Source organism: Labeo rohita, chromosome 6 (genome assembly GCF_022985175.1).
Source record: "Labeo rohita strain BAU-BD-2019 chromosome 6, IGBB_LRoh.1.0, whole genome shotgun sequence".
Classification (NCBI taxonomy): Eukaryota; Metazoa; Chordata; class Actinopteri; order Cypriniformes; family Cyprinidae; genus Labeo; species Labeo rohita.
In genome coordinates, this window is record NC_066874.1 from 2,576,301 (window position 1) to 2,589,940 (window position 13,640).

The following is a 13,640-nucleotide window of genomic DNA, read 5'->3' on the forward strand; positions in this document are numbered from 1 at the left end:
TGTAGTACGCTTGGTTTTCTGCAACCTGGCAACCCAGGGTGTCAAATACTATTGGGTAAATTGGCAAATTTGGTCACATGGACCAAAACAAAAACAGACATTTAGACACAACGCGTAATTCAAAGTGAAATAACTGGTTGTAGCATTATTTTTGGAGAAACAAGTATGTTTCCTAAATATCTGCAAACATGATGGGTATTTTTATGCTTTAGTACAGTCAAAAAATTACATACAGCACCTTTAAGATGTGTTTTTAGAAGTTGAAATGGTTTAACGTTTACACATCTTCTTAAATATGCATCGCTGATTGTGCGATATGTTGAAAAAGGAGCAATATGCGGCACACTGACCAAAGACATTTGTCTAATGTATTTTTAAATAACAAACAATTAAAAAATAGCGGAGAAGGAAAGCAAGAATGGCTCATTCTTTATTATGACTATTTTGCACATTTTACAATATTAGGAAAATTTGAGGACAGGGCAAAATGGAGACGGATGTTCAGCTGTGGCTACCCATAATCGGGAAAAGCCAAAAGCCTATTTTATTTTTTTTTTTTAATTTACTATTATTATTATTAATATTGTTATTATTATTATTATTATTGTTGTTATTATTTGTATTTACTTATTTAATTTATATAATTATTATATAATTTGATTCTTTTTTGTTTTTGTTTTTATTTTTTATATAATTTTTGTTCTATTTTATTTTTAAATATTATTTGTTATAATTTTATCTTATATTTTTTACATATTTGATTTTTTTTTACTATTTAAATATGTATATAAATGAAATATTTATTTATTAATTATTAATATTTTTTTATCAGCTGTGTGTATATATGTATGTATATAATAATATATCAGGGCTGTCAAACGATTAATCGCATAAAAAATAAAGGTTTGAGTTTGCCTATAAATACACACAAATTAATGTATATATTTAAGAGAAATATGTTATTTATTTGCAAAATGTTTTTATTTATATATAATACAAATTATATTAAACTTATAAGGGGAAAGGACGTGACGTGTATATAATAAATACGTGTTATAATAAATGCATATAGTTGTAAATATTTCTTAAATATATAAATTAATGTGTTTGTATTTATACATAATAATTACACACAGTACACACACACATATTAGGCAAACTCAAACTTTGTAAGCAAAGCAGCAGTCCAGTAGATGCAAATATAAGGTGCGTGAAAAGTGAAGGAGATCCGCACTCATCCAAATTTTAAAGGCTTATTGCATTTATTGCTCAGATCACAAAAATATGTGCAAACAAATGCAAAATGTCCTTTTTTTACACATATTTTTTATGATCTCTGAACAGTAAATGCAGTAAGCTGTTTTGGCTGAATTTGGATGAGTGTATGTTTCATGAAAAATTTACCTTTTTTTCCAACCACCAACAAACAACACCATTGATTTTTAGTTTTCATACTCTCAGGACGCTAAAGCATCACCTGCAGTATCATCAGCTGCTAACAGGAGGCGCTGTTGCTCTGCATTCATTCTGCTTTTATCAGGACCATGAGTCATTTATTTTCCTGTAAATGTATTACTTCACTCCCAAAGTGTAGCCAGGGAAATCTTTTCCAGTTTCATCAGTTTGTTTTTAAATGTGCGTTTATAATTGGTTGGGACGTTTCTGGGTTTAGCGAGCAGCTCTGAGGAATTTCAGCACCTGCTCGGGAGATTTAATTTGTAAAGCTAAAGTCACTATGAAACGACTTCCAATCTGTGAACCGTTGTATTTCCATATTGTGACACATTTTTAAGTGAGATATGATATTGTGTGATGAACAGGTCCAGAGATCACTGATGAATTGGTGAAGGTTTTGAGGAAGCGTCTGGACGAGGCCACCCTGGACATTATTACGGTCATGCTGGTCAGGAACTGCAAACTGACACCTGCAGATGTGGAGGTGATTTCTCTATTGCTTTTTTTTTTGACCATCTTCGGTCTGTGACAGACTTGCTCTTCACCGCAGGTTGTTCAGAACAGATTCAGCAGATGAATTATATTAGTCCACCCTATGCAGAGATAGACATTAAAGTATCGTAAAATACAACACGTGCTGTATTTCAGGTCTTCTGAAGCTGTGTGATATCTGGTATCTTTTTTTCTGATTTTTAAATACTTTTTGCTTTGATTCAAAGCTTGTAATGTTGTGATTCATCTCAGAGCAAGTAGGTTTAGAAGTCTTCATTGAAGATTTTTGGAAATACTGCTGAAATATTTTTTAGAACCAAAGCCACTGAAAGTGCGGTCACTGTTTTTCTCTGTTTCTTCAGCAGGGTGTCGTCTGAGATGAATTAAGGGTTGGATAATAAACTGTGCCGATAATTTTTGATTATTACACATAATTATTTTCCTCTTTGTCTCAGTTCATTCAGCCTCCCGGCTCTCCGGCGACAGAGGTGATGGAGTTCTGTCTGCCTCAGTACTGTGTGCCATGGATCCAGGCGGTGGCTCACTACCTCCGTCAGAACCTCCTCATCTTCCTCCACATCCCCAAATACACCGACAGCAACATGGAGCACCACTTTAAGGTATCCACCGAGACAGACAGACGCATTCCCAGTGCGTTTGGTTCATAGAGATGGTCACATCTTTAAATCAGAGAAGCACTGCTGTAGATTTATTTTAAAAAAAAAAAAAATCTATACAAATTTATGCGTTGTTAATGTTTTAAATGAAAATACAGTTCATATACTGCAAAATCACAGCAAGCAAAATAAAATAAGAATTATTTTAAGCCTTTGTGAACAAATATTGCACTGAGGTAGAGTAAATTATTAAAATATTAACAAATAGTCACAGTTTTTATTATAAAATATTAATAATTATAATAATAGTAATAATAAATTATTTATTGTAAATTATTATTCAGTGCATTTCAAAATTAAAATAAAAATGTATATAATAAATATATTAGTAATCATTATTAATAGTTAATAATATATTTATGTATATAATATAATATATCATGTATATAATAATATATATGTATGTATGTGTAAAAAAAAAAATTATTAAATAATAATATATTATAATATTATAAAAATATATATATACATCAAAAGCTGAATATCAGAATCTAAATAATGAATAAATAAGTTTCCCATTGATGTATAGTTTGTTAGGATAGGACAATATTTTGACAATATACAACTATTTGAAAATCTGGTTTCTGAGGGAGCAAAAAAATCTAAATACTGTGAAAATCATCTTTAAAGTTGTCCAAATGAAGATTTTAGCAATGCATATTACTAATCAAAAATTAAGTTTTGATATATTTACGGTAGGAAATTTTCAAAATATTTTCATGGAACATGCTCTTTACTTAATATCCTAATGATTTTTGGCATAAAAAAAAAAAAATCAGTCATTTTGACGCATACAATATATTGTTGGCTATTGCTGCAAATTTGCCCATGTTGGTGATTACGCAGATGTTCAGAAAATGAAACAAATTGTTCTGCAATGAGCCATTTATACCTCCATGTGAGCGTGAAGCGAAACACCGCAGATAAAGCGTGACCACAGCGGGGCTCTGCAAATGCGTTTATACTTTTATGCTGTTGTGCACTTCGGTTTAACAGGTCACTGAGAGTTCATTTAGAGAGCTCCCATAATGCACTACTGCACTGGGAGAAAAGACATAAACACACACTTCATTGCATTTCTGTTGTCACTTAAATGTCCCTTTTTTGGAAGCCAGTATGTGATTAGAATTTAAAGTGCACTATAATCATGGTGGTTTTCTGGAAAAATTGTGAACAGGTGATTTATAGCCACAGCTTATCTGCCTTGTTAGCCTTTGGAACCTGCACAGATAAAGAGTTTACTGTTTGAATTGGGGAAAAAAAAGGTCTTTTTTTCCCCAGTGTCATCCCAGTCAGACCAGTACCAATGAAAAATCAATATGTTGTGCATTTTGATATAAAATACATACTGTACGTGATTATTCTCCCAAAAAATCTGATTTCTTTGTTTGTTTGTTCTCTCTTAGCATTACTTCCATTTGAGCAGTGAGCTGCCTGATCATGACATCTACCTGTACAATAAACCTGGAGGTCAGGGCACAGGAGGCAAAGGTAAAGAGACATGTATTCTTATATTCTCCTAACTCAGCAGGGAAACATCATCCGCTTCTCGTTTTCTGAGTTTTGATTTGTATTTCACTCATTTACATGCTTCTAAATCTCACTCCTGAGCTCCTGAATTATACACACTTTGCTTGTTTACATTCCAGAAATTATTTAGTGAGTTTTATTTTATTCTTCCATCAGTACGTGTTGGTCGTTTCTCTCCATCTCGCTAGATTTGCTGACTGGTCAGTGTTGTATCGTTTCACCCTGATTAAAAAGCGCAGCACATTTCTGTTTGATCAAATGACCTAATCATACATCTACTGTTACAGTTTCACTATCTTATTCATAGTTTTATTTATCTATGTTTTTAAAGTAATTGTTGCTGGATCTAATAGGTAGGTTTAATTGTTAATAGAGGTGCTAAGGGGTATTAAGCAATGGTTAAAGGTAGGAGAGGCACTATAAATGAAATATTTAGGACACAAATGTTGATCATTTTTATGAAAAATTTAGTCATGACATCGAACATGGTTAATAGCTGGTCTCTACAGGGGGAGTTACTTAGTAATTTTACTGTGCAATGTTTTATGTAAAGGGCTCAAACTCTACAAAAGGGTAATTAAATGTAACAAATCATGTAAAAATAATCTTTTATTAGACAATTAAACAACATTTTATCAAACTTTGATAACTGCCTTAATCTTTTAAACAACTAAGAAGATAATGATCAAACTACGTCTTATAAAATCACCTGAATCTGTGTATCATTATATCAGGGCTCTAGAGTGCGACCATTACACTGACTAAAACAGTATTGCCTGATTTTTTTTTTTTTTTTTTTTTTTTTTTTTTTTTTTGAAAATAGTTTGAAACTAAGTCACAGCTGAGCCGCTGCACATCTCCTTTCAAACACAGTGTTGTTTCGTTTATGAATGAACGTGCATTTTTAAACAAATCTAATGAGTCAATGAATCAGTTACCCATTCATAAAGACAGTCGTTCGAACGAATCAAATGAATGAATGGTTCCACAATAAAATCAGTGACTTTCCACCACCTACTGGCAGTTTTAGTTTCATTTTAAAGTATCTTTTTAGTTATTTAAATAATTTAATATTTTTATGTTCAAATTTTTATATTTAAAACATTAATCTCAACATGAACTTATGAAATTAATTGCACTCATGCCACTCCTGAGCACTTATAGCCACTTTTGTGTTCTTCTGTGCCACCTCTGCAGTTCAAATTAATTTGGTTAACACTGATTTCATTTGATTAGTAACTTATTCTTCTTATTCTACTTGTTCTTATTCTGTTGCTTTCATTAGACATTTTAAAACAGACATTTTTTTTATTGGACATAAAAGATGACATACATTTAATAAAGTTAGAAAAATGCCAATACAAAGGTAAAAAAAAAAAAATCCCCTGTAAATCACTTTGAGTGAAATGTCAGCTTGTAATGGGAAGTCTAATTTTTGATCAGATATTTTGATTTTTCATTTGAAGGTACTCCAGAAATTTTGGACTGTGCTCCTAAAAATAAAAGTAAGCTTAGAACCCTGTATATGGGAGTCCAAACATTACTTAATTATGAAATTATTATGCCAAAATTCTTAAAAAAAAATCAGTCAAGAATAGAAAGTTATTGAAAATATTCAAATCAGAATGCGAAGTTTATGCATAAAAAAATGTCTGTCAAAATATCACTTAAAACAACCCGGCAAAGTGCTGTTTATTCTTTTTAGCATGCAGTGTGAATTATATCACACAGTTCGCCAATCATTCCCATTCACTTTCAGCGAGTGAAGAACAAATTTACACTTGCGTGTGTTATGTATAAGGTACGATATCGCCTCTGACAGACAGCATGTTGAAGCCGATCAGACCGGCATTTTCTGCTTCTTCTCGGAAAGCAATAATGTGGTCACAACATGCACTGGAGTGTGGATTTTCGGGGAAATTCTTGTACTCCCTAGATCTCGATTTTTCATAAACACTACCATGTATTGTGCATGTTATTTTTTGACAGACATCAATGTTGCAATATTTAAATGGATGTGGATTTGAAAACAAATGGATCGTCCAAGCTAATAATTATTTATTTCTTAGCTGACAAGCATTCAGTGAACTGATTAATGCACATGAGTGTGTTATGATGTTTTTAGTTCTGATATTCCAACCAACAACCAGTCCCCCCCATTTATTGATTGAAAGCTCTCCTGTCCCCATGTTGAGAGAAATCGGGAGTAAGATATTAGTTCTAGAATAAATGTGAACATGCATTAATTCATCTCGCTCACAAAAAAAAGAGATTCAGTATTCCTCAAAATGAATAAAAACAGTGAAATTCAACTCAGAATATGACGCAAACCTGCAATAATTAAATATGTTAAATAATACAAATATCCTTTATGCATTTAATTCCATTTTATTAACCCATGTCTTGGCTGCCAACCTTAGATGATCCCATTTAACCATACTAATAAGCAAAAATTACTCAAGATTTGTTTTCCTTTTTTTTTTTTTTTTTTTTTTTTATTGCTGAAGAGTTGAATTTTTTTCTTTCTTCTGTGGTCTACTGTACAGATGTGAATTTACTTTTGTCAAAGCCTAAGGATTTTGGTGTGAAAAAGCTTTTACATTTGCCAAAAAATAGAACTTTTTATATTAAAAACAAACAAGCAAGCCCTGCCCAGATTTACAAAGTAACGCAAAAGTAAAGTAACGCATTACTTTTTACCGTAAAAATTAACTAAGTAACGTAATGACTTTAGGGAGCAACTCAATACTGTAATGCATTACATTTTAAAGTAACTTTCCCAAACACTACTTATAACACACATTTTTTAAGGTTAAAAAAAATGAGTGTAAAACAACTTTTAGTGCAAAATTACTTTGAAGTTTAAATTTGGTCTTCAGAGTTAGATATTTAACTTTAAATCGAATCTGAAATCTCATCCGACCCATTTAGGTTTTCAAACCGAGTTTTTACTAACACTCCTTTTGAGTACATGTGGAGTTTATAAATATGAAGTACAAGTGGGAAGTTTGTGAGCTGCGGAGGAGAAGCTTCAGGTCTGTCTCATTAACGTGAAGGGTCTTTAACAAGCCTCTTAGGGTCCTAATATGACTTGATCCCAAACTGCAGAGAGATAATTGTCAGGTGGAGACAGGGGTAGTCGTAACGGCTTCGGCCTGGAGCCACAGGGTTCCTCTTCCCCGCTTTCCCGACCACTAATGAACTGACAGTCCACCCAAATACCTGCCAGAGCTGCTCCTGAAGATCTCCTAATGCACCTGCTATTAAAAGGAACATTACAGGATGTTCTCCACCATTACTGCTCATGCACTTCATCAGAATGTAAATAAAGAGCTTTGTGGCTCCTGGAATTGTTTCCTTGTGGGTTCATTGATGCAGGATGACAGTAATATCAGTTCCTGTGAGGTCACAGCAGCTCCTCCAGGGTTTTGAAAGGCAGCCAGTTGGCAGGACTTCAGTGAAATGTTCAATATTATCAGCCTGACCAGAGCAGTGTGGGTATGAAACGGCTTTGAGTTTCCCACAAGCCAACCCATGTCCTGGTATGACTCAAAACTTACCCTACTACACAAGTACAATTAGTGTTATTTGCTATTATTTATATACATCATTAATATTAGTACTATTTTGAATGAGCTTTTATTTTATAGTTTTTTTAGTTTACATTTTAATTTTGCTTTTAGGTTTTAGTCATTTTAGGTTTTAGTACTTTAGGAATTTTTAATTTCAGTTAGTTGCTAAGTTTTTCATTTAATTTCAACATTTTAGTACAGCGTTATTTCAAGTGAATAAAATTATTTTAATAGTTTCAGTTTGAGGTTTATTTAACAGTAACAACGTTTACAATTTGCAAGCCTTATATTATTGATATATTGAATGAGCTTTTTTGTTTGTTTGTTTTCATTTTAATTTTACTTAAATTTTTGTGATTATTTTTTTTTTAAGTTCTTTTGCCATTTTTATATTTGAAAATATAAAAAAGTTATTTTGAATGAGCTTTTATTTTTATTTTTTGTTTTCATTTTAATTAGTGCTTTTTTTTAAAAGTTCTTTTGCCATTTTTATATTTTAAAATATAATAAATATAATAGTTTTAGGTTTAGTTAACAGTAACAATACTGACAGTCTCATTTTCAGAGTTTCATTTAAATTTTAAACTTGAAAATGTGAAATTCTGAAAATTTAAACGTTTGAAATTTTGAACATTTAACATTTTGAAAATGTGAAACCTTGAACATTGTACATTTTGAAACTTTTAAAATTTAAAATTTTGAAAATGTAAAATTTGGCAATTTCCCTCTATCTTCATCTCTCTCAGTGTTGGGGAAGATGTTTTGAAACTGTAGCTTGCCAAGCTACTCAGAATTTCAAATAGATAGTTGACTGAAGTTTTTTTTTATTATTATTATTATTATTCATTTATTTAAATCAGTATTCACCTGTTGCAAAAACAATTAGGGTGCTGGTTAGACTGCATCAAAATTGAAAACTGATGTACTACTAAAACAAATGGATATGCTGGAAAATGTTATATTCTTTTGCTTCTTCTTAATGACAAAGAGCTTTCAAGCACTAATGCAGCATAATGACGATGTGCATTAGCTATGTAATTGATGATTTATGTGTGTGTTTTATCATTTTTTGCTGCCACAGAAAATTATGGGAAATACAGATTAGTCACGCAAAATCTTCCTGCTTATAAACCAGCTAAAGGATTTGTGTTTTCTGCAAACTTTAATACCGTTCTTCATCAACAAACTGAATGTGGACAGTTAAAATTCACATTTATAGCTTAATTATGACTAATAATTATTAGACTAGAAAAATTACTTTTTTCGACTTTAAAGATGACGTCATTTAAAATTAATCTGAAAGCTGAATCCGACACCTTTAGATTTTCAAATCCGAGAGGTTTTTAATGCTGAACACCATAAATTCTATATAGCCGTTTTGAAAATAAGTAGTGTTAAACAGTAGTGTCTAATTATTTGTATATCTACCAGGAAAATGTACAAATTTGTGCAGCGAGCAGCATTAATTGATGAGTTGAATTGGTCAAATCTGTTTTTTTTTTTTCGTTTGTTTTTTTGATAACATGAATTGTGCATCTTCAAAGAGTTTAGTTTAATTTAGTGCTGCTAGTGGCAAAGAAACTGCACAGTTCAGCTTTAAGCTACCCTACCTACTTTTCCCTCCCCATTGGTCATCCTCATTGGTCATTCACTGAGTTGGTGTTCATGATTTGTCCGATCTGTCATTCATCATTTCTGTCTGTGGGTGTCTGTTGTGCCTCAGGTACAATGTCGGACCTTGTTCAGAATCTCTTCCCAACCTCTCAGTTTCAAGGTATAAGAGCCTCCACCCGCTTCACTGTTGTGCTGTGTGTCCTGTGGCGCCCCCACTGGCTGAGTGTGGTACTGCATGGTCACATGATCACATCTTAAAGGGACAGTTCACCCAAAAATAAATATTCTGTCATCATTGACTCACCCTAACTCAATTTCATTCTTCTGTGGAACACAAAAGGGGCAGTTTAATATGATCTCTAATGTGCACCTAATAATGAATTTGGCATTTATGCTGAATAATGAAGTTGAAAGGGCTTCAAAAATGATTTTTTTAAAAATCCCAGATGCATCATAGAAAGATGGAAGCTGACCTATGCACTATATTAGTCTTTTGAAGTTGTGTGATGAGCTGATGGAAATTTAATCTGCTTTTTGATGACTGAAAATATTAATCTTTTTAATTACAGTTTTGCATCAGATGAATGCAAATGAGATATTAGAGAAAATAACTTTACTTTTAAGTATGTTTTTTAATTGGGTGAACTGTTCCTTTAAGCTAGCTGCCCAAATACCAACTTAAAACGCCTTGCTAACTGTATGGATTGTCGAAAGCTTCTGACAGTCATTTTGCGCATTCAGTGTGAAACTAAGAAAAGGAGCACTGTGCTAATTGTGAGTGATCACCATAGACCACGATTGACATTTTACACTAGAATTTGCAGTATGTGCCTTTAAGTTTGCTTAAGAAGTACCAAACTGTGTTTAAGTTGCAGACGGTAGGGTCTGTAAGTGTGAATTTGAGCTCATTGATCACTGTTTGTTGTTTCCAGAAGCTAGAAAGAGAGTTGATGTTCATTTTCAAATACAGAAATTAATTTTCAAATACTGATGTAAATGTATTTAGGGATTGAAATCTGTGGGGGAAAATGTTAGTGAGCCACTAGCTTTGGTGATTTAATTTCTTTGGCAGTGTTGTTGTAGAGATGAGCTTTTTCTGAAGCAGATCCTGCTCACACCTGCATGAGATGAGCTGCATGTGTGTTTCTGCTTTCATTTTGTGTTTTACGTTATTAAACAAATCAAATCTAATAATATGGGATGATCCTAAGTGACTGTGGTACCCCTGCCTTTCATATTATAATGAATTTTAATCAATATTAGTGTACACATTGGAAATGGTATGTATTGCATTATTTGTGAAATCTTGTGTTTTGTAGTGTCTCATTTATTCATGTTCATTTGAAGAGAATCAATAAATCTTCTACTTGTTTTGAAGGGAAGTTCCAGGTTTAGTAAAAGTGGCATAAGAAAATAAGTTCAGTTTATTATTATTATTATTATTATTATTATTATTATTAACCTTGCTTTCCTTTCTATCTTTTTTTTTTTTTTTTTTTTTAATATTGTCACATTATAGATTTACATATTGTGACCCTGGACCACAAAACCAGCCATAAGGGTCAATTTAACCTTATTTTTTTGAAATTGAGATTAATAAATAAGCTTTCCATTGACGTGTGGTTTGTTAGGATAGAGCAATATTTGGCTGAGATACAACTATTTGAAAATCTGTAATCTGAGGGTGCAAAAAACTAAATATTGAAAAAAATCGCCTTTAAAGTTGTCCAAATGAAGTCCTTAGTGATGCATATTACTAATCAAAAATTAAGTTTTGATGTATTCACGGTGGGAAATTTACAACATGTCTTCATGGAACATGATCTTTACCTATATCCTAATGATTTTCGGCATAAAAAAACTAAATAATTTGACCCATGCAATGTAAAATAGAGTTCATATAACATTTTTTTTTGCATGAAAAGTTTTTCTTTGCATAGTAACAGTAATAGTGTAACATCACACAATATTACTTTATTTTATGCAACTTTACCAAAAAAATTGTAATACTTTAATAAAGTTCCAAGTTGTTTAATCAACATTAGTTAACTACATTGGTTAACAAGAACAAAACAAGCAAAAATACTTCTAAAGCTTTTAGTAATCTTAATGTTAATTTCAACATTTAGTAATACATTATTAAAATCAAAAGTTGTATCTGATATCATTTAAATAAACTGAGCAAACATGAACAAAGAATAGTTGTAACTAATGATGACAAGATGAACAAATACTGTAATGAGTGTATTGCTCATTGTTTGGTAACTTTTGTTAATGCATTAAATAAGGAAACTAATAGGACCATATTTTAGCGTTACTGTTTATTTTTTATGTATTTATTTTTCTAGTTTTTTTAAATGGTATTAGGTAGTTACTATTAATGCTAGTAATTAGTAATTCTGAGATGTGTAATTTGTGACAAAACAGATCAGCTGCATGTAGAAATTTCCTTAGAAAGTAGTTATTCATGCATTTTAGTTTTTTTCATTGCATTTAGTCATTTAAAGGAGAAGTTTGCTTCCAGAATAAACATTTACAGATAATGTACTCACCCCCTTGTCATCCAAGATGTTCATGTCTTTCTTTCTTCAGTCGTAAAGAAATTGTTTTTTGAGGAAAACATTTCAGCATTTTTCTCCGTATAATGGACTGATATGGTGCCCCGGTTTTGAACTTCCAAAATGCAGTTTAAATGCGGCTTCAGACGATCCCAAATGTGGTTCCTATCTAGCAAAATGATCGGTTATTTTCATAAAAATAATACAATTTAAATACGGTTTAATCTCAAATGCTCGTCTTGTCTTTCTCTCCCTGATCTCTGTGTATTCTGACTCAAGACAGTTAGGGTATGTCGAAAAACTCCAATCGTATTTTCTCCCTCAACTTCAAAAATCATTTCAAAATCATCCTACATCGCTGCAGAAGTACCGACACAGTCTTTGCAAAGTGAACATGCAAAGAAGATCAAACCCTTAACAAAAAAGGTAAAACAGTGATATAGGACGACTTTGATGTTGAAGTAGAACATGAGATGGGAGTTTTTCGACATACCCTAACTGTCATGAACCGGAACAAAAACAGTTCAGGCAGAGTAAGACAAGACAAGCGTTTGACATTAAAAAGTATATAAATTGTATTACTTTATGAAAATAACCAATCGTTTCAATAGATAAGACCCTTCTTCCTTGACTGAGATCATTTACAACTGCATTTGGGATCGTTTGAAGGCGCATTTAAACTGCATTTTGGAAGTTCAAAATTGGGGCACCATATCAGTCCATTATATGGAGAAAAATGCTGAAATGTTTTCCTCAAAAAACATATTTTTTTAAAAATTCTTTACAACATGTAGGATGACAAGGGCGTGAGTACATTATCTGTAAATTTTTGTTCTGAAAGCGTACTTCTTCCTTAAAAACTTTCACTGATTTTCATCATAACTTTTAAAGGGTTAGTTCACCCAAAAATGAAAATAAAAATCATTAATTACTCACCGTTACGTTGTTCCAAACCCATAAGACCTTCGTTCATCTTCTGAACACAAATATATTTAGACAGTCATCCATAGACAGCAAGGGAACTACCATGGTCAAGGTCCAGAAAGGTCGTAAGCACATTGTTAAAATAGTCATGTGACATCAGTGATAAAATCGTAATTTTATGAAGCTAATGAGAATTCTTTTTGTGCACAGAAAGACAAAAATAACAAATTTATTAAATGCATGTTCTACGTCAGCAGCATGTGAGGAAAGTCTGCACATGCGTCGTGATAATCTCCAATATGGCACTAGGCTGACGCAGAGGAGAAGAATTGTTAAATTAAGTCCTTATTTTTGTTTTCTTTGCGCACAAAAAGTATTCTCATTCTTTTCTTTGTTAAAATGATCATTTTGTGCAGTGTATATGGGATCAGATTGTCTGCGTTCAGGCACTTCAGACTCTAAAATCATCTCATTCACTCTCTCTGCCGCTGACTGCCGTCATTATAAATCAGAAAGTGACTTCCACAATCACTCTGTCTGTCTGACTGAAGCCCCAGAGTCCAGCAGAGACTGAAGGGCCCTTCTCCGTATGCTCATGTAGTCTCGCCGGAGCGCAGGGGCCGCGCGGGTCACGCCACACCACATCACACCTCATCAAGTGCTCTTAAAAGATCACAGCAAATGGAGTTCTTAGATGAGAGGCCAAAGATGCTGGGAAGCCGCACATTGATTGGCACCGCTCTGAAAGCAACACGTACATGCGTTGCATTATGAATCGTATTTCAAAAACACCACGATGGACGAAACTGAGCTTGCTT

At 32.6% G+C, this 13,640-nt stretch overlaps 1 protein-coding gene across 1 annotated transcript in view; it reads left to right on the forward strand.

Annotated features, from left to right (window-relative positions):
• The window catches only part of szt2 (SZT2 subunit of KICSTOR complex), a 110,674-nt gene that overhangs the window by 43,534 nt on the left and 53,500 nt on the right, over positions 1-13,640 (forward strand). The window contains 4 exon segments of the mRNA XM_051111345.1: positions 1,821-1,939; positions 2,403-2,567; positions 4,031-4,115; positions 9,450-9,500. Of these exon segments, the coding sequence (XP_050967302.1) occupies positions 1,821-1,939; positions 2,403-2,567; positions 4,031-4,115; positions 9,450-9,500 (420 nt within the window).